This window comes from Ornithorhynchus anatinus, chromosome 8 (genome assembly GCF_004115215.2).
Source record: "Ornithorhynchus anatinus isolate Pmale09 chromosome 8, mOrnAna1.pri.v4, whole genome shotgun sequence".
NCBI lineage: Eukaryota > Metazoa > Chordata > Mammalia > Monotremata > Ornithorhynchidae > Ornithorhynchus > Ornithorhynchus anatinus.
Window position 1 is genome coordinate 60,187,592 of NC_041735.1, and position 21,275 is coordinate 60,208,866.

At 42.3% G+C, this 21,275-nt stretch overlaps 1 protein-coding gene across 2 annotated transcripts in view; it reads right to left on the reverse strand.

Annotated features, from left to right (window-relative positions):
- The window catches only part of ITGB8 (integrin subunit beta 8), an 84,204-nt gene that overhangs the window by 56,039 nt on the left and 6,890 nt on the right, over positions 1-21,275 (reverse strand). For both annotated transcript variants that reach the window (XM_039912927.1, XM_029071165.2), the window contains exon 2: positions 6,085-6,170. In XM_039912927.1, coding sequence (XP_039768861.1) covers positions 6,085-6,170 — 86 coding nt within the window. The remainder of the gene's footprint in view (positions 1-6,084; positions 6,171-21,275) is intronic.

Below are 21,275 nucleotides of genomic sequence, written 5' to 3' on the forward strand. Positions count from 1 at the left end.
GTCTGTTGTGTGACCTGGGGCCAGTGACTTCACTTCTTTGGACCTCAGTTACCTCACCTGTAAAATGGGGATTGAGACTGAGAGCCTCACGTGAGTGATATATTGACTATGTCCAACCCAATTTGCTTGTATCAACCCCAGCAACTTAACAAATACCATAATTATTATTATTGTTAGTAAGCTCATGCACATAGTGTATACATCTTTAATGGCTCTGCCTGGGCAGCCTCAGCTGTAGGATCGGTGGTGGAGGAGGAAAAGGAGGGAAGAATCTGGTTGTTGGTTCCCTGGAGGAAGTGAAGGCAAGAACTGGGCTCAGCAGGCTGTTTGGAATAGCATCCTGGGTGTCCAGGAGTCAGCCTTTCTTTACCAGGGTTTTGGCAGAGAATGCTCCAATTCACTCACATAACGCTCTTCCTTTCCAGTTCCTCTAGGACTAACTGCTCTAGAGGAATTATCATTTCTTTAGGAAGCAGAAAGTTCTAGTGGAAAGAGCATGGGATCCAAAGTCAGGATACTCTGCGCTACCACTTGCCTGCTGTGTGACCTTGGGCAAGTCACTCCATTTCCCTGAGCCCCGGTTTCCTCATCTGTAAAATCTGGGTAATTTTCTCCCTTCCTCTTAAACTTTAAGTTCCATGTGGTACAGGGACTATGTCTCATTTGGTTATATTTTATCCACCCCAGTGTTTATCAGAGTGCTTGACACAGAGTACCATATTCATTTTTACACAAATCCTTTTCTTTCTATCAAATCTTTCCCTGCCCTTCCCAAATCCCACATCCTGCACCCACAACCACCATTTGCCCTGGTTCCACTTGCAATCATGCAGGTTTGCATGGCTCCCCTCTCTGCCTCCTGGACAACACAAACACTAGCTTCTTACATCCAGAGCAGTTCTTCTTGGTAGGGGCCACAGGGAAGTACAAAAAAAAATCATTAACTACTAATAGCAGTAATTGTGATATTTGTTAAGCATTTACATTGTGTCCAGCACTGTACTAAGCACTGAGTAGACACATATGATCAGATCGGGTGGTGTCTCTGTCTCATGGGGGCTCAGAGTCTAACAGGGAGGAAAAACATAGTATTTTTCCTCTATTTTACAGATGAAGAAACTGAAGCCCAGGGATGTTAAGTGACTTTCCCAAGATCACACAGCAGGCAAATGGCAGAATCGGGATTAGAACCCAGGTGCCCTGTCTCCTGGCCCCTTACTGCTTCACTACAAGGTGGGGGAGAAATTAAAGAAATCAAGTTTCCTTCTTATTCTCCATTCTAGAATCAGGCCTTGCTCATCACCCTTCCTCTACTTCATCTTGGCCAATTTGCCTAGCCAGGTCAAAGCAAAGGCTCAAGCAATCATACAATAAATCTGATCTACAAGGATCTCTGTATTCCAACATTATAAATCTAATTATTAATTCCCAGATTATCACGAGCATCATCACTGTCAATAGCATTTATTGAGCTCCCACTGGGTGCAGGGTATTGTAGTAGGCCCTTGGGGAAAAATGAAAAAAGAGACTCAATCCCTACTCTAAAGAGGCCTTTAGTCTAATGGAAGAAGCAACATGCATTGTGAAATGTAAAATAGATAAAAGAGTGAAAGAATAGGTGTAAATAATACACACAGTGAATAAACAGAGATGTACATGAGTGCTGTGATGGTGGATGGAGAGGTGTGATCAGGAAAGTGGGGAGATTAGTGAGAGAATGAGTCTTTAGGAAGTGCATGAAGCTGAGTGAGGAGGGTATTCAAGTAGTGAGGAAAATGTGAATAGTGGGTAGGAGTCAGAAGAGGAAAGTCCATTTGGAAGATCATCTTGGGCAGTGCAAAGAGCACAAGTTGGAGTGAAGTGCGAGAAGACAGCAGGCAGGTAAGATGGAGTCCATAGATGACGACACTTGAAGTAATGTAACCGGTTGTCTTTTGCTCCCAAAGAATAGAGTTGATCAGTTGCTTTGAAGGAGTGGGACAGGAACTATTGACAAGGTGGTTATCAACATAAATTTACCAGTCTAAATGGGAGATAGCTTTTGCCAGTGGTGGTGATGGAAGGAGGTGGGGGACAAGAAGGGTGGGGAGAAAGGAAGGGGTACAAACTCTCTTTCAATCCTAGGAAATCTGGAAAACCATAGGCATCCACAGACAGATCAATAGACCAGCTTTAAACAAAGACAAATCTCTTCTAAAATGACTATAATCCCATGATGAATCTCACTTGCTCTAAAAAGAAATAGAATAATATAATTTGGGGTTTAAGTTTTCATTCTCAGAGATTCTTTTTTCTAAAATTAGGAGTGGGAGTCCACTATGAATTTACATGGAAAGTAAGTGTAATGAAACAAACCTGAAAAAAATCACAAGGGCTTAGTCGCTGATTGGAAAAGCAAATTTCACAGAAAAATAGATTACAGTAGGCAGGGCAATACTCTGTCTCTTTTTGAATGTGTGATTTCTTTTTCCTCTTATTTTTCCAAATGAATGATCTTATTAGCTGTCTTCTTCTCTACACGGATGTTTACAATAGATTAAAAATAGAGCTTAGAATAAGTATGAAAGTGAGTAAATAAATGACAACCTTTTGCCTATTTCCTCACCAAGTACTTCAAATTTCAAAAAGCTGTAGCAGACATCCCTCAAGTAATGATATGCTTAGGATCCAATAAGTCTAGGACTTTGTTTTTATCAATGAAGAGTGAAAAATCAGGGATGAGAAAGTGGGTGATCCTATGTGTAATTAGCAAACTTAGCAGAGCAAGCGCAAAGATTTTGAGAAGAAAAGCGAACAAACACAAAAGCCAAAGGCAACACATGGGAAGAGGCAAGAAGCACCTTCATGGAGGCTGTGTTGGTTGACTGGTAAACCAAGCCAATCTCCATTAAATCTTGGACAATCTGATGTCATTTTAATTTCATCTCCTCCCCTATCTTCACTATTTCTCACTGAACCACAGCAATATTGGTGAAAGAAAGATTCAGAGTCTTATTCCCTTGGTTTCCATTGAGTCTGTAAACCAGACTGAAAGCTCCATGTGGGCAGGAAATGTGTTTACTGACTGTTGTATTGAACTCTCCCAAGCACATACTATGGTGCTCTGCACACAATAAACACTCAATAAGTATAATTGATCAATCGAGTTTTCAGAGGTTTCTTGGCAGAACTCAACAAGTCTAGCCATGTGTTCAAGGAAGAAATCAGTTCTCTCCTGGAAAGACTTTTTAAAAACGTTTTTATAGTATTTGTTAAGCAATTAATATGTGCCAGGTACTGTACTAAGTGGTGGGATAGATTCAAGCTAATTAGGTTGGACACAGTGTCCCACATGGAGCTCACAGGCTTAATCCCCATTCTACAGATGAGGTAGTTGAAGTCCAGAAAAGGTAAGTGACTTGCCCAAGGTCACATAGCCAGCGAGTGGCACAGCTGGGATTAGAACTCAAGTCCCTCCCACTCCCAGGCCTGTGCTCTATCCATTAGGCGATGCTGCTTGTCTAAAACTCTAAGACTCTAAACCAAAACAAATTCCTGAAAACTGCTGCTTCTTAATGGAGTAAATAGAAGCAGCTTAATATTCGATCAAATACGAAGCAGATTTATATCCAATTTTGGAGGGGTCATATTTAGATGAACTGAAAGCCATTTGTTTGATAATCTACAAGCCTGTTTTTAATTCCCCTGTGAGCTCACATCCCTTGCCTACCACCCAACAAACTTGAGATCCCTCTAATCATATCTTTACCTCCAGTCCCTGCTCCCCTCTTAAGAAAATGAGATGTCACAATACTTGAAACATGTTTGTGCCTTTTTTTACACTCAGAATTTATTATTTTGCAGTACTTAGTCTCTTTGTTCAAAGATGTTCTCTGATATCATGTTTCAAGTTCAACAGGTATCCGAGACTGACTTTTGAATTGATCTTGTAACTTCTAGACCCTATATTGTGCATAACTTTCTTGGTCTTTTTGTCTTTTTCTCCCCCACTCAGCTTCATTCACTTATTTCCTCTATCGCCTCCGATTTTCCCTGTCCTTCAAATTTCCGAGCGGAGGTTGCATGGAGGGGTATAGGGATCTAGAAGAGCAATTGGATGGAAGAGATTCAAGAAAAAGCTCTTCCCAGTAGAACCAGGTGGATTAGTCACTGATCTGAGCTCCAAAGGGAAGAACTGGAATTTGCCCCTAGAGAGTGCAGTGTGTCAGCATGCCTACTAACTCTACTGGACTTTCCTAAGTCCTTAGTACAGTGCTCTGCACATAGTAGGTGCTCAATAAACATCATTGATTGATGTGTGGATTGCTTGGACACCATGGTGGGCTCTGGCATGGGACTGCATTCCACATGCACTGCCTTGGTGTGGAGAGAATAATAATTATACTTTGTGGTATTTGTTAAGTGTTAACTATGTGCCAAGCACTGGGGTAGATACTAATTAATCAAGTCCCATATGGGGTTCACATTCTAAGTAGGAGGGACAACAGGTATTGCATCCCTATTTTGCAGACGGGAGAACTGAGGCACAGAGAAGTCAAGTGACCTGACTGACGTCATACGGCAGGTAAGTGGCAGAGCCGGGATTAGAACCCAGGTCTTCTGAGTCCCAGGCCTGTGCTCTTTCCACTAGGCCAAGCTGTTTCCCTATACACGTTTGCTTGGTTCAATTGTTTGCCAGGGGTTTCTTCTACCAGGTCCAGTATTTGGGGCAAAAGCAAATGTTTCCACTGCAAAAATCTTCTCCAAAATTCACCTGGCCATTGTAGACTGAAGCATTGTTTGTGGGAAATGTCTCGTGAAACACTGTGGCTGTACTACTGTAAACTCCCTCTAGACTCCAAGCTGCTTGTGGGCAGGAAGCCTGTCTGCTTACTGTTGTATTCACCCAAGCGCTTAGTACAGTGCTCTGCATATAGGAAGTGCTTAATAAATACAATTGGCTGACTGATCCTCACAGGTCCACTAGTATTATCCAGTCCCTGGGGAACATTGTTTATTCCACTCACCTTACAGTGCCCTTCCTGGAGCTGAGGCATAGTAAATATTTGCCTAGGCCCTTGTGCGGGGGGGGGGGGGGGGGGGGGATATGCAGTATTTTAGCTGCATCTATGATCCCCTCTCTATTCCTTGAAGAGACGGAAATGTGTCAGATCCACAGCTGCTTGTACGAAAGGATCTGCCCCTACCCATCTGGGAACTAGAAATCCCCAGACACCCTCTAGGGAACAACTGTGGGCCCTAAGAGAGAGCAAAATTAGGCCATCTGGACACTCGTTAAAGATAGAAAATGATGAGGTCAGGCAGAGGGTTCGCTTGATCAGACAGTTTACAGATTAACATTTAAAGGTCTTTAAGGCCCTTTAAGGCCTAAAAGGCTTGATCAGACAACTGTCCAGATAACTCATCGGAAATTATTGCATGGAAAACTTGTAATGACATTCAGTTTAGAACTAACTGCTCTTTGGCAAAGCACAGAAATCATGATTCTTTTCAAAAGAGAATCTGTATAATATTTGGTTCTACCATTTATACCCTTTCAAAATAACTCACAGGACTGAGTTTCAGGTGTCAAAAAAGACAGGCATCAGTTTTTCCACAAGTGACAAAGGAAATGATGTATTATGACATTAAAATACATTAAGATGAGACCTTAAACAAAAACAGGTGAAATAACAACAAAGTATCATGTTGACATCTAATAGGCATGAACTGAAAATGATTCAACTTAGATTTCTAAATGGATAAAAGAAATGACTCAAAGTGCTTTGTGCCAAAGTCTGTTGAACGCTCAAAAGTTACCATTTATGTCTGCCAATCCGGGTCATAGAGCATATGGAAAGCATACAAAAGTTTGCCCCATACTTTAAAAGTAGTCTAAATTTCCAAATAAAAAGGTGACTATTTTTCATGAAGTCAGCTATGCCATATTCAAGATTAAATCCCAAGAACTGAACATTTTTCCTGCCTGTATCTCCTTTTGGGGAAGGCAACAGGGGCAGAGAACTAGGGCTATGGATGAAGTCTGATGAAAAGAGAGAGTGTAGAACAGACCTCAACTGTGAAGCAAAGGAAAATCAAACCTACCTCTTGCGAGCACCACCCGCACTCCGGTCCTAGAGCGAGACACCTGGAACACGTTCCTGCATTTGAGGAGGCACATCTGTTTTCTTCTGCAACAGAATATTAACCCAGTTATTAGTTTTGTTAATAATCAATAATTGTACAACAATAGCAATATTTGTTAAGCATGTATTATGTGATAAGTACTGAACTAAGCACTAGGGAAGATACAAGATAATCTGGTTACGCTCGGTTCCCTGTCCCATATAGGGCTCATAATTTAATGGGAAGGGGGAACAGGTGCTTCATCCCCATTTTACAGTTGAGGAAACAGAGGCACAGAGAAGTTAAGTGGCTTGCCCAAGGTCACCCTGCAGACAAAGAGCGGAGCTGGCATTGGAACTCAGGTCCCCTGACTTCCAAACCTTGCTCTTTCCTCTACGTTGTGGACGAGTTCTAGTTCTGAAATATATCATGAGAAAATCAACATTAAAATGACAACAAAACGTAGCGGGAAAATAACAAAGCTTCGGCTCCTAGGATGCCAAGATGAAATCAAATTGGATTTGGAGGATGCACAGGCAATAGGAATGGTAAATAAGATTCAATCAACCATATTTCCTGAGTGCTTACTGTGTTCAGAGCACTGTGCTAAGTGCTTGGGAGAGCACAACAGGACAGAGATGGTAAAAACATTCCCTGTCCATAAGGAGCTCACAGTCTAGAGGGAGAGACCACTGTTAAATTACAGATATGGACCTAAGGGCTGAGGGGCTGAGGGGGGGTTAATAAAGGGTGCAAATCCAAGTCCAAGGGTGTCAAAGAAGAGAGAAGGAGTAAGGGAGATGAGGGGTTAGTTGAGTTAAGGTTTAGGATCCTGATTTCTTCTGAGAGGTTGAGGGAAGGGAGGAAGAAAATGTGTTTGTTCTTGCTGTGGTCATAAGTTATTACCTAGTTGCAGGAAGAAGTGAGTTTAATTTTCTGGATTTCTCCCAGAGGATCTCACTCTATGGTGAAATGGTGAGTGAACAAAACTGTGGCTCTTGATCCATTTTGAATTTTACTGTGTTTTATAAACAGCCACTGGAAAGCACACACTTTATGTCCCTCGGCCTAAGAGCTGTGGGACAGCAGCCTGGACTAGTGAAGAGAGCAGATGACGGGGAGTCAAGAGACCTGGGTTTTTTGGTTCCATGAAGGAACTGTGACTTAATGGACAGCAATCCATAAAGCAATGCTTTCAACTGGTGGAATATGATCCAATAAGTTTGCCTGGGGGCTGATTATTTAGCAGTCCTTTGTATCTTAGCAAAGCACATCTTTATCATATATCTGGTTCTACTAACAGCTCTGCCACTTGCCTGCTGTGAGACCTTGGGCAAGTCATTTAACTTCTCTGGGCCTCCACTTCCCCATCTAAAATGGGAAAAATACCCATTCTCTCCTACACTGTGAGCCCATGTGGGATGGATCTGAATGGATTCTCTTTTGTCTACTCCAGGATTTAACACAGTGCTTAGTATATAGTAAATGCTTAATAAATACCATCATAATAATTATTTTTTGTTTGGATTTTGCTCCCTCCCACTGCCCCAAATGACTACCCCTTGAAGGTCAGTTCCTTCTGAATTAGTCAATCAATCAATGGAACTTATTGAGCATTTACTGTGTGCAGAGCACTGTACTAAGTGCTTAGGAGAATACAATATAGCAGAGTTGGTAGATGCATTCCCTGACCACAGTGATCTTACATTTTGCAGGGGGACATGGCCATTAATAGAAAAAAATAATTTATAATACATAGTTTATAGATACAAACATAAATGCAGTGGGGCTGAGGGTGGGGCAAATAACAAATACCAAAAGGTCACAGATCCAAGTACATAGGTGACACAGAAGGGAGAGGGAGTTGGGGAAAAGAGGGCTTAATCGAAGAAAGCCTCTTGGAGGAGACGTGACCTAATGAGTCACTTAACTTCTCCATGCCTCAGTTACCTCATCTGTAAAATGGGAATTGACTGAGAGTCCCAAGAGGGACAACCTTGATCACCTTATGTCTGCCCCAACTCTTAGAACAGTGTTTGACTCATAGTAAGCACTTAACAAATACCATTATTCTTATTATTATTACTAATAATAAGGTTTCGAAGGAGGGTCAGGTGGTGGGATGGGATATATACCCACCCACCATTCTAGAACCCTTAAAGTGGGGTGTAAGCCACCTTTCATTACCTTTAGTGGGGGGCTGTGTGTGTGTGAGGTGGGTGGAAGGACAAAAGCTGCTATTTCGGTGAGTCTCCACCCCCATCTCCCCAACTCCAAGCTCTCATATCTGGTGGCTCCCAAATTCCTGACTGTTTTCTCTTAATGACCAGAGATATGGACCTAATTTCATCATTCATTCTTATTTATTGAGCACTTACTTTGTGCAGAGCACTGTACTAAGCACCTGGGAGAGTACAATATAAGAGTCAACGGAAACATTCCATGACTACAGTCTCTTAGCTTGCCCTTTTCCGAACTCTTTCTAGCAGGTCCTGGAGTACCCTGCCAACCCCTCGATATCATCTCTCTCCTGAAACCTGGAAGAATCCAATCTGTCCCCAGAGGCTTGGAAACTTCTATGCCATCTGTTGAATTGGCCCCGACACCCACCCAAGTTTCTAGGGCTTAAAACACCCCCAGGGTTATGGGAGTTCTGGTAACACCTTCAAAACTCTGTTTTCACAGGGCGGATTTGATTTTCTGGGCATGCCCAAGCTGGTTGTCAGCTCTCCGAAGTTGGTAGATCCCTTGGTTTTGCTTCCAGACAAGAAGCAATTTGGGCTTAGAATTCAAGCCTGTATGGGAATCTAACTTGACCATTCCATAATTCTAGGCTTCACCACTGCGCTACAACCTTGATTCAAATATCCAGACTAGACTTCAATAATATAGCAATAATCTTGCACACTTCCAAGGATGAAGAGGAAGCTGAAGAATGAACCTTATTCTCAACAGTGTGACCTAGTGGCTACAGCGAAGGCCTGGGAGTTAGAAGGGCCTGGGTTCTAATTCTGGCTCTGCCACTTGTCTGCATATGTGTCCTTGGGCAAGTCGCTTAGCTTCTCTGTGCCTCAGTTACCTCATCTATAAAATGGGGATTAAGACTGTGAGCCCCACGTGGGATGTGGACTGTGTCCAACTTGATTGGCTTACCCTGGTTCTTAGTATAGTGCCTGGCACATAGTAAGTGCTTAATAAGTACTTCAGAAAACACAAAACAAACCAAACACATATGCTCTTGGCATCAGCAATTCAAATGTCAATTAAAATTGTAATCACATAGGGAAAAGGACTGAAGAATCCATTTTTCTTTCTCAAGTCAGTTCGACTCTGACCTAGATTAATCAAGATTTAAGTCCGGATCAGGCAACTAGGTCCACAATCTGTGTGAGTTACCAAAAAAACCTTATAAATGACAAAGAACAGCATACTGATTGAGCTTCTGTTTCTTGTCTTAGTTTTCTCCCAGTGCCAACCAGATCCTCTGGTCAAACCTGCCTTCATGAACCGCTCCTCTAGAAGGGGCCTGTTTGGCACCATTGATCCGTCGTTCTTTGAGGAATTGTCCCCAAAACTCAGAGTGGAAGTTACTCAGAAACTGCACTCCTGCTGGAGAATGGCCCTAATTTGGATGTGGAGGGAGTATGTCTTATGGTTCCTCAGTATTCACAGGAGACTATAAATTTGGACTCCATGGGAACTGTGTCAGACGCTGTTGCTGGAAAGTATCACGGTTCAACTTTCCAGAAGACAAGCCAGATACGTCCTCCGGAGCCTCCAGTGTGAACAATTTTAAGTGGGTTTTTTTTTTTACGATAAACTGAAAAAAATAGTTCACCACTGCAAATTGGGTCATAAGACCATAACTTTGTATATTTCTCAATGGACCCATTCTATTCTATTACCCTATAGGGTAGTTACATCATGTACTAGATAGAAGCCCTAATTACATATCCTGATGACCCCAGTGGAGGTGGATGAAATTTTTCATGATTTTGGAACTCAAACATAAGAATACTTTATTTATATTTTTCTCATTTTTCGATGGTCTGATTCTTTTTTTTTATGGTATTTGTTAAGTACTAACCTATGTGCCAGACACTGTTCTGAATGCTGGGGTAGATACGAGATAATCAGATTGGACACGGTCCCTTTCCCATTTGGGGTTCACAGTCTTAATTCCCATTTTACAGTAATAATAATAATAATAATTGTGGTATTTGTGAAGCACTATGTGCCAGGCACTGTACTAAGCACTGGGGTGGATACAAGTAAATTGAGTTGCTTACAGTCCCTGTCCCATGTGGGGCTCACAGTCTCAATACAGATGAGTTAACTGAGTCCCAGAGAAGTGAAATGACTCCCTGAGGTCACACAGAAGACAAGTGGTGGAGCTGGGAGCAGAAACCAGGTCCTCTGACTCCCAGGCCTGTGCTCTATCTATTGAGCCATGCGGCTTCTGCTGATTCTCTTCTCCTAATGTATGTCACCCCCACCGCCAAATCAGAACCATCCTAGTGTCTAAGGGAAGATCACTCTTAGTTTCAACTGGATAAGAAAAAATAAACGACTAAAAATTTAGCTACCTTAATCTTGCTCAAAATTATATTACCCTAAATATATGCCTTTTTAAATTATTTCCAACATGTGCAAACTGCCCTCTGGTTAGTCTTGATGTGTGTTTGTTTGTTCTAAATTCCACCCATAAAATATAGATCATTTGTTTAAGCTCTATGTCCACTTGCAAATGTTATTTCTTTTCCAGAATCCAATTTTTACTACATAGGCAAAATGACCTCTCATAACTCTGCCAAGAAGTATAAAACACATCACTCATTCAGCAGGATTAATTGCAACAAGAAACTCTACGTTAAAAAATATTCACCCTCATGCTTTCCTTAAGGTAATGCAGTCCAGGACTATTATTTGGAATAGCTTTTGTTCAAAGAGGTAGGAGGAAGGGCATCAGGAAGAAAGCAGAAGGCAAACGTTTACTTTGGGAGTTCCCCATATGTTCCCATATCTGCTTTGGAAATTCAAGTCTTCCTTTTCAGTTGAAAAAGTCTTCTTGGAGATAATTCTTCAGCTTCTAGAAGTAGTATTTTCCTGGCCGAAAGTCAGTAGAAGGCAATTTAAAAGCTAGGCGTGTATGTCTTGAATAAAATGGAAAAATAAACCTGAAATGCATTTAGTAATTAGAGTCTGGCTTGAGCATTGTTAAGACTCCTACTCAGAATGATTGGCAAACATTGTTGAAAGAGTTTCTTGTGCTTCATTATCTTCAGATACTTTTATTATCCACCAGTTATTTACACTTACTGTAAAATCCTAACTTGGATAATTAAACTGTAAAACAAACAAACAAATGAACAAAAACAAACAAAAAACCCATCCCTGGGCAGGTATTGGTAGTGAACTAGAGCTTTTTTGAGTGGCCTCCTCAAAGTTGAGGGATTTTTCTATTTTATTCAGGTGAACTGAATAAATCATTAAAAATAAGGGAAAAGCTTGATGGTTTACTTCTAACAGAAAATTGTCAAAAATAGCTTGTGGAAATGTGATCTAACTTTTGAGAAGAGTCTGTTTTCATGATGAGATTCAAAATATTTCTTTGTAATCAAGGAATTAAAAGAAAAAATCCTCTTTAGCTATGAGTTTTCCCCTTTTGAAATAATGCAAGTCTAATTTGGAGCAAGCAAAGCTTTAGAAAGCCTGGGCATGGTTAAATGAATGCAGATTCCTAAAGGCACATTAGAAAGCATTATTTACTAAAATAAGGTTTCACGCAGCTTAATAACTTTTTTAAGTGATGCCAAACTGAGACAAATGGAGAGTCTGTCCAGTCTGCCTCTGTCAGTAGAACCAAAGAAAGCACTGGAGGACTTGTTCTTCAAAAATATCACTAGAACATTGATGATTTCATTCTAAATGAGGAGTTCAGAATGGGGTTTGTAACCATCTGATGGTTGCAGAGTGGGCATCAGTAAAATGAGGAAAAGAAAGTGTGGTTATCGGCATTTTGGGAGTGCAGGCACAGTTCCAAGGGGAAAAGAGTTTGGTAACTTTTTCTAAATTTTAATTCTTGGGAGTGTTGGTAGGTCCATTTGATCGGCATGAACAAGGGCAAAGGGTATGGGACTGGGAGTCAAATCCCAGTTCCACTCCTGACCTGCTGTATGACCTTGACAAAGTTGCTTAACCTCTCTAGGCCTCAGTTTCTTCATTTGTAAAATGGAGATGAGCCTCATGTGGGACAGGCACTGTAGCTAATCCTGGCTCTGACACATGTCTACTGTGTGACCTTGGGCAAGTCACTTCACTCCTCTGTGCCTCAATTACCTCATCTGAAAAATGGGGATTGATACAGTGAGCCCCATGTGGGATAGGGACTGTGCCATAATAGTCAACCCCTAGGTCATAAAGGGGTTGACTTTTTTCTCTCCTTCCTCTTGGATTATATGCTATTAAGGGAAGGAATAAAAATGCTTAAACTTTTTCCTTCTTTTCATAAAACAGAGAGACAGAGAAATCAATATCCTTTAGCAGCACCACATAGGAGGAAGAGGTGAAGGAAGAGGAAAAGGTGGTACGAAGATGATGACGATAAGTGGAGTGGGAAGAGCTGAAGGTAAACCAGGGGTGCCTCCAATCAATCAGTCAATGATATTTAGTGAGTACTGACTGTGTGTAGAACACTGTACTAGAAAGTACAGCATAATGGAGTTGGTAGATCCTATCCCTGCCCACAAGGAGCTGACAGCCTACAAGAGGAGACTGCCAGCAGGGAAGGGGTTGAAACAGGGAACCAGAAAGAGGGGAAACACTGAACAACCAAACAATCACACTTACTGTTTGCAGGGCATTGTATTAAGACCTTGGCAGAGTATAATATAAAAGAGTTGGTAGACATGTTCCCTACCTTTGTGGAGCTTACAGGCTAGAGGGAGTAACAGTGAGGAACAGTGATAGCAACAGTTTCCCATCCCTACTTAGGGTACTTCTCTCATTAGGATCAAAAGAGGTGCCAGAGGAGAATTTGAGCCTACAAGATGAAGCGTATTCATGAATATTTGGTGATCTGAAATGCACTTTCCAAAGCTAATCTTGATGGGCCTTACAGCCTTTCTTTTTTAAAGCTGAGTTCCTTTTTCCTCAGGAAACTTCACTGCATGTTGAACTGTTCTGTCCCAGATTGAATGGTATTATCTACTGTGATGTGATGGATTGGAGTTAGTAGGAGAAGGGCAGACGGGTCAGTGTGGCACAGAGCAATTAAAAACAGGGTGGCCATCTTAAAACAGACTCTTCAGGGAGATGGGGACACTAAGACACACATAAAAAAGTACCCCTAGGAATCGTGGGCTGCAAGCGAAAGAGCAGCAAATTGTAATCTTTACATGTAAATGATGAAGAAGGTGTGAGCGTGGGAGACCGTGGTTCCATTGACCTTACGCCCACACCCCCTCATTAAAATTTCACTGTCAAAAGCGTTAACCAAAACACACACACGCACACACGCACACAGAGTCATTCCATTCTTGCTCTTATTATTCAAAGATAAAACTGAACTGGGCTCCAAAAATAATGTATAATCTCTCCTGCTTTTATAACACTGAGCCATTACACAGCAAGGGAAGATAGAGAATGATAGGATCACTAGGAAAACAAGATTAGATTGCTTATAAGAATAGCACTTTTTGATTCACTTCGATTTTGCAATACACTGTGGCTTAAGGAAATATTACATTCCGTGTCAACTTTCCTGAAACTGATATGCCAATTCTTCTTGCTCACTTAGCTACAAACTTCTAAGAGTGCTTGGATCTCTTGGCTCAGCAACCCTCTATAATAATGTTGGTATTTGTTAAGCGCTCTTATGTGCCGAGCACTTTTCTAAGTGCTGGGGTAGATGCAGGGTAATCAGGTTGTTTCACGTAAGGCTCACAGTCTTAATCCCCATTTTACAGATGAGGTAGCTGAGGCACTGAGAAGTTAAGTGACTTGCCCAAAGTCACACAGCTGACAGGTGGCGGAGCCGGGATTAGAACCCATGACCTCTGACTCCCAAGCCCGTGCTCTTTCCACTGAGCCACACTGCTTCTGTATATATCTGGAAGCTACTTTCCAGTGATAAATAGTTACAAGAGAGAAGAAGGGAGAAGGTACTTCCCAGCTCTGCCACTTGTTAGCTGTGTGACTGTGGGCAAGTCACTTAACTTCTCTGTGCCTCAGTTCCCTCATCTGTAAAATAGGAATTAAGACTGTGAGCCTCATATGGGACAACCTGATTATCCTATATCTACCCCAGCGCTTAGAACTGTGCTCTGCACATAGTAAGCACTTAACAAATACCAACATTATTATTATTATTATTATTAATATGATGATGATGGTATTAGTTAAGCCTTTACCAATCAATCATATTTAATAAGCGCTTACTTGGTGCAGACCACTATACTAAGTGCTTGGGAAAGTCTTGATACACTGGTAGTCATATCTGCCCTCAAAGAGCTTATAGTTAACGTACCATGGAGGAAGGGAGGCTGAGAGGAGGAGGGAGAAAATGGGAGAGTTGCACTCTGTACAACTGGGTCAGGAACTTGGTAGTTCCAGTTTGGAGATCACATGATCAGATGTGGACAGCTCCTCAGGAGTTTGATTTAGTTCCCTGGCTACCAATAGGCTGTGAAAGCCTAATAATGATAATCATCATCATCATAATAGTAGAGATTATGGCAATCAATAAGTTCCCACTATATGTAAAACACTCTACTAAACTCTGGAATTGGCACAAGTTAATCAGGTCAGACACACACAATCCCTGTCCCTCATGGGGCTCACAGCCTAAGCAGGAGGGAGAATAAGACACTTTCCTCTGGTCTACATGCTATGCGTGTGGGAAAGCAGGTGGAGGCCAGGAGGCCTGTGGCAGGCAGCTCTGGGGCTCTGAGGCCCTGCTGACCTCCAAGCCCTGAGACTTGGAACCAGCTCTTATAACCAGTTCTTACCTAGAGTGGAAGGGCGATCTCCTTAGGCCCCTCAAAAAAGCTAGTACAACTGCATTTGCCTAGTTTGGAAAAGCAATATTGGTCATGTGCTTTGTATTTTGTTTGAACTGGACCTTTTCCATACATTCCAACTGTCCTGTTTATGAGACACACTCCCTTCTTTCGAAGCAAAAATATTCACCGGTTTCCCTCTCTGCTTCTCCAAATAGCGTTATTCATCTAACACATTTCACTAGAGTTCCTACTGTTCTTCCTATTTTCCTTTCCAACTCTTGGCAGGTACGAGTTTCCTTTTTTTAATTGTCAGAATGTGTTGCTCACAGCCAAGTGTCACGATGAGAGAGATTAAAGTGCCTCGACTTTAGACTGGACTTAATTCATTAGGTCCTGATGTTATATCTTAAAAATGCTTTGGATTAGAAGAGACGAACAATATCTTATTAGAGGAGACCTCATTCTACATGGAAAAAGAAATCAAAATACCAAAATGATTTTCAGTTTCATTTCGAGCCTCTTAATTAGTGTAGTGGTTGAGAAGAGTTGCGTTATTCATACAGGAGAATGAAACATGAAGGTCAAGTGTACTCATACCCATAAATGAATATGACATTTCAGGGTTATCTATATTTATCAAGACCGAAATAAGTGGAAATGAGTGGTGAATGAAGGAGAGCGACTGAGAATGAGATTAAAAAGGAAGGATCATCAGTAACTAGAGAAAGATTCAATTATATTTATTAATCAGTCCTATTATTAGTTCTTTTCAGGCTGCAAAATGCAGTGACTCAGAGAATCATGGCCAGAATCCATCCTGGCTGAGCTCTTAGACTGGGTGACCTTTTCCATTGTAATTTGAAGGCAATTTCATTCTTTCACTCCAGCAGATGGGGAAAAGGGACCATTTCCAGATGCAGAATGGGTATTTTTGATACTTGATGCCGAACACCATGGCCCCACCAAAATCAGCCAAAGCTTTTGTTCCTAATTCGTTGCATGTCTAGTTTCAGGAGGGAGGGTCGCTGATTTGATAGCTTTCCTTGGGCCCGTGTATCAGAAAACTGACTTTTACCAACCGAGGAAGACTTCAAGTGGACTTGAAGTTCTGGGTTGTGGAGCTAATGTCAGGAGATTAAAGAATATAAATTGATGTTTAGAGTTTCCTCCTAATTGTCTTTCCCTTAATTAACTGCTTAATTAGCTATTGCATCATTGAACCATACTGGTGAGATTCTGATCCCATAATTGTCCCTGCACAGGGAACAAGACTTATCTAATAGGCCATAAATTCCTAAAGGGTAGGGAAGGTGCCTCTCAACTTTGTTTTACTGCACTCTCCCAAGGGCTTAGTACAGTGCTCTGCACAAAGTTGAACAAATACCACTGATTAGTGATGGTACTTCAAAGTCAACATAGACAACCTTTACTCATCGAAGGTGCTAGAGCTCAGCAAAGGCACCCTGCTGTAATCCCTTCAGCTATAGGTAAACTCCTACATCCACTTTACAACGTTCATTCACTGAACCCACCGGAACATGACGGACAGCTTTTAGAGTGTGTGAGCACAATCCTGAGTGCCTTCTGTGTGCAAAGTCCTTTACTAAGCGCTTAGGAGAGCAATAGTACAGAGTTGGTAGACTCATTCACTGCCGATAAGGAACTTAATGTCCAGCCAACTCAAACGAGCTTCGGTTCTTCTGCCTGGGTTCTCAGGCTCCGAAGTTTCTGTGACTGGAAGCTAGTGGTATTTGCTTCCGGCCCTTCAAAAAAACTGAGGTAGTGTTTGATTTCTTTAACCTCATCCTCCTAGGAGAGAAGTCTGTTTCCTTGCTTGCTTTAGCTAACTGCTGGATCTCTTTAATGGGAAGGGATTGTTTGCTGTTAGAGTTTGACTACCCGTGTGTGGTTTTCATTTTCCATTTGTCTGTTCCCAACAGGATGAGTGCAGGATATCACCTTAGTAATGATAATAATAATAATAATAATAATGGTATTTGTTAAGTGCTTACTATGTGCCAGGCACAAAAGAAGGGTAGAAAAGCACAGACGTAGACCACGTCCAAAACTTGACTGAATATGTCAAAACTGAACTCGTTATCTGCCCACCCAAACTCTGTCCTCTCCCTGTCATTCCCATCCCTATAGACAATACCACTATTCTCCCTGTCCCACAAGCCTGTAACCTTGATGTTGTCCTTGACTCATCCCTCTCATTCCATCCACATATTTGGTCTGTCACCAAATCCTGTCGATTCTACCTTCACAATGTTGCCAAATTCTGCCCTTTCTTCTCCATCTGAACTGCTCTCCCGCCTTGATTACCGCAACGGCCTCCTCGCTGACCTCCTGGCCTCCTGTCTCTCCCCACCAGTCCATACTTCACTCTGCTGTACAGATCATTTTCAGCAAAGACTGTGAGCTCGTTATGGACAGAGATGGTCTCTTTTTATTGCTGTTGTACTTTCCCAAGCACTAAGTACAGTGCTCTGCACACAGTAAGCACTCAATAAATATGATTGAATGAATGAATGAATAAAAACATTCACTCTCTACTCCTCAAGAATCTCCAATGGCTACCCATCCAGTTCTGCATCACAGAGAAACTTTATACCATTGGCTTCAAAGCAGTCAATCAGCTCGGGCCATCCTACCTCCCCTCGCGGATCTCCTACTATAGCCCAGCCCACCCTCTCTAGTCCTCTAGCACTAACTTAATCACTGTGCCCCGATCTCATCTATCTCCCCAAACAACCACAAAGTACCAAAATCCACTAGCATGGCTCTTTCATTCCTGCATCCTGGTTGTCTTGGCTATTTTAGAGAAAGGAAATCTGCCACCCCAATTCGTTAGGAAGCTCCTCCCGCCTATCATTATGGGGGAAACACAGTACTGCTCACAGCATGCACTCTACTGCCAGTCGGTCAGTCAGTCAATGCTATTTATTGAGGGCTGTACTAAGCACTTGGGAAAGTACAATATAAGCACTGGGCACCGTCTTGGGGAAGACTCGGTGAGAGGCGGCAGCTCTACACAAGCAGAGAACCAAGCTGCCAATGCAAAGTCGTTGGCAGACGTATCCCTAAGATGAGAAGCAGCATGGCTTAGTAAAAGGTGTACGGGCTAGGGAGTCAGAGGCTGTGGGTTCTAATCCCAACTCTGCCACTAATCAGCTGTTTGACTTTGGGCAAGTCAGTTAACTGCTCTGTGCCTCGGTTACCTCATCTGTAAAATGGGGATTAAGACTGTGAGCCCCACGGGGTCAACCTGATGACCTTGTATCTACCCCAGCGCATAGAACAGTGCTTGGCACATAGTAAGTGCTTAACAAATACCATCATTGTTATTATGTTTCTAATGTGGAAAACCATGAGGAATGATGGTACCCTAGATTCTCCACAACAGTGGAAAGTCCTTACAGTCCTCTAGATTGTAAATTTGCCAACTGTATTATAGTGTACTCTCCTGAGGACTTAGTACAGTGCTCTGCACACAGTAAGTGCTCAGGAAAGACGATGGCTTGATTGACTGAAATAACACCCCTAACCTGAAGTGCAGAAGTCATGCTAGAATGCAAGTTCCTTGAGGAGAGAGATCATGTCGACTGACAGTATTGTACTTCCCCAAGTTCATAGTACAGTTCTCAGCACACTGCAGACACAATATTTTGCTGGATTGATTGATCTTAAAATCAAACTCTGATTTTAACCTCCGCTAGAATGAACTCTCCAAATGCACTCAATAAATATCACTAATTGATCGACTGATGGAGAGGGAGTGTGTCTCTGCTTTCTGCTGAACAATCCAAATGTTTAACACAGTGTTTTGCATCTAATTGATGTTCAATAGAAGCCATTACTATGACCATGACTTCAGGGCACACATTTCCAGCGAAGATCTTGCTAGAAAGAGTACAACAAAACTAACAATTTACTTGTCCATGAAGGTAGTCACATGTTTTGGCAAACATTTCCTCAGAACATACAGATGGCCTGTTGCCACTCGTTCTTTTTTACTCTGCCAGTTCTGGTGGACAGACCTAAAATTGTCTGTGTGGTTAGGATGCTTGAGAAATGACTTTTTGGGGAAAATATAATGCAGTTCAGAGTAAGGTCCAGCACCCTCGGGTTTGACAGTTAAAACACCTGCTGGCCTTCTTCAACCCAATATTCCCAGCCTAAAATAACTCTTATTTTCTGGAGCTCAAAGTGGACAGGATGTTTTCAGGGGGAGAGGATATCAGAGGGCAGGGGAAATGGCTCTGGCACAAATTGAAAAGCAGAAAGGGAGACACAGAGAGAGGAGAAAGAGCAAGGGACAGAAACAAACAAATAAAAAGCCCAAGAAGAACAGAAGGCAGTGTGGTCTAATAGAGAGAACTTGGGACCTTGGAGTCAGAGAATATGGATTCGAATCCCAGCTCTACCACCTGCCTGTCGTGTGACCTTGGGCAAATCACTTAACGTCTCTTTGTCTCCGTTTCCTCATCTGTAAACTGGGGATAAAGACTGTGACCCCCCATGTAGGGGCATGTGGGGACAACCCATGTGGGGTTGGACAGGGTACAACCTAATTATCTTGTGTCTACCCCAGCATTTAGTCACAGTGCCTGGTACATAGTAAGCACTTAACGAATAAAACTATGCCACAGCTTGCATTTGTGGACTAGACTCTGTGGGTTGCTAAAACAGGGCCTATCAACCAGAAGGAAATGTGCCAACCAGTTCCTCTGTTCTTTATGTTATGGTTCTGAGGCTGGAAGGGGCTAGAGTGACTTGTGGCAGGTGGCCCAGATGACCTGCGGGGTTTCCAGGTGGTGTTTCCCTCCAAAATGGCCAGAAGTGGATCATTTTTCTACAAAAAACATTCAGTGTGTGTTTCCTCACTCCTCAAGAACCTCCAGGAGTTGCCCATCCACCTCCACATCAAAGGGAAACTCCCTACCATTGTCTTCAAAGTGCTCAATCACCTCACCCCCTCCTATCTCACTTCGCTGCTTTCCTATTACAACCCAGCCCACACACTTCGCTCCTCTAATGCCAACCTACTCACTTTACCTCAATCTCATCTATCTTGCTGGTGACCTCTCGCCCACATCCCCCCTCTTTCTGAAACTCCCTCCCTCTTCACATCCACTGGACGACCACTCTCCCCACCTTCAAAGCCTACTGAAGACACATCTCCTCCAAGAGGACTTCCCCGACTAAGCCTTAATTTCCTTCTCCCACTCTCTTCTGCATTTCCCTTGAATGTGCCCCCTTTATTCACCCCTCACTTAGCCCCACAGCAATTACATACATATCAGTAAAGTATTTATCTCTCTCAATGTCTGTCTCCCCCTCTAGACTGTAAGCTTTTGTAGACAGGAACTATGCCTACCAACTCTGTTATATTGCCATAGTGTACTCTCCTAAGCACTTAGTATAGTACTCTGCACACAGTAGGTGCTCAATAAATATGATTGATTGATTGAGGATTGACAGCTGACCTCTGGGATCCTGGTAGGGCAGCTGCATCTGCAGTTGCCAACTTCTAAAGACCTCCATCTTGAGACTCTCCAACAGAGAATCCTCTTTGAAGTCCTTTTATAAGGATTGTAGGGGATCAGGAGGGGCTGAATGGTTCAGACAATTAGATGAATATTTCATGATGAATAGAAGGTCCACTGTCTCTCAGGATAAACAGCTGTGTCTCTGGCAGGGATAGATCCAACCATGACTTATTGGCTAAAGCTCCAACATTAGTAACTCAATCTAAGACTGATTATGTCGGTCCAAGTAGGATTTTAAAAGGACAGACCATGTTTAGGCAGATTCTTTGGAGGGAATAGACTAGGAGCCTCTTTGCTTAAATCCGAACAGTATAAAGCCCACACTACCACCATCACTCAAAAAACCTAGAGAACAAACAATACAAAGACTGCTTCACCAGAAAATAAAAGATGAAGAACTAGCCAGCTATTAGTGAGAAGCAGTATTGCCTAGTGGATAGAGCTAATCCCAGCTCCACCACTGGTCTGCTGCGTGATCTTGTCTCTGAACTTTTCTGCGCCCTAGTTCTCTCATTTGAAAAATAGGGATTAAATACCTGTGCTTCCTCCTATATAGACATCCCCATATAGGACCCGATTATCTTCTATCTTCCCCAATGCTTACCTAGTACAATGC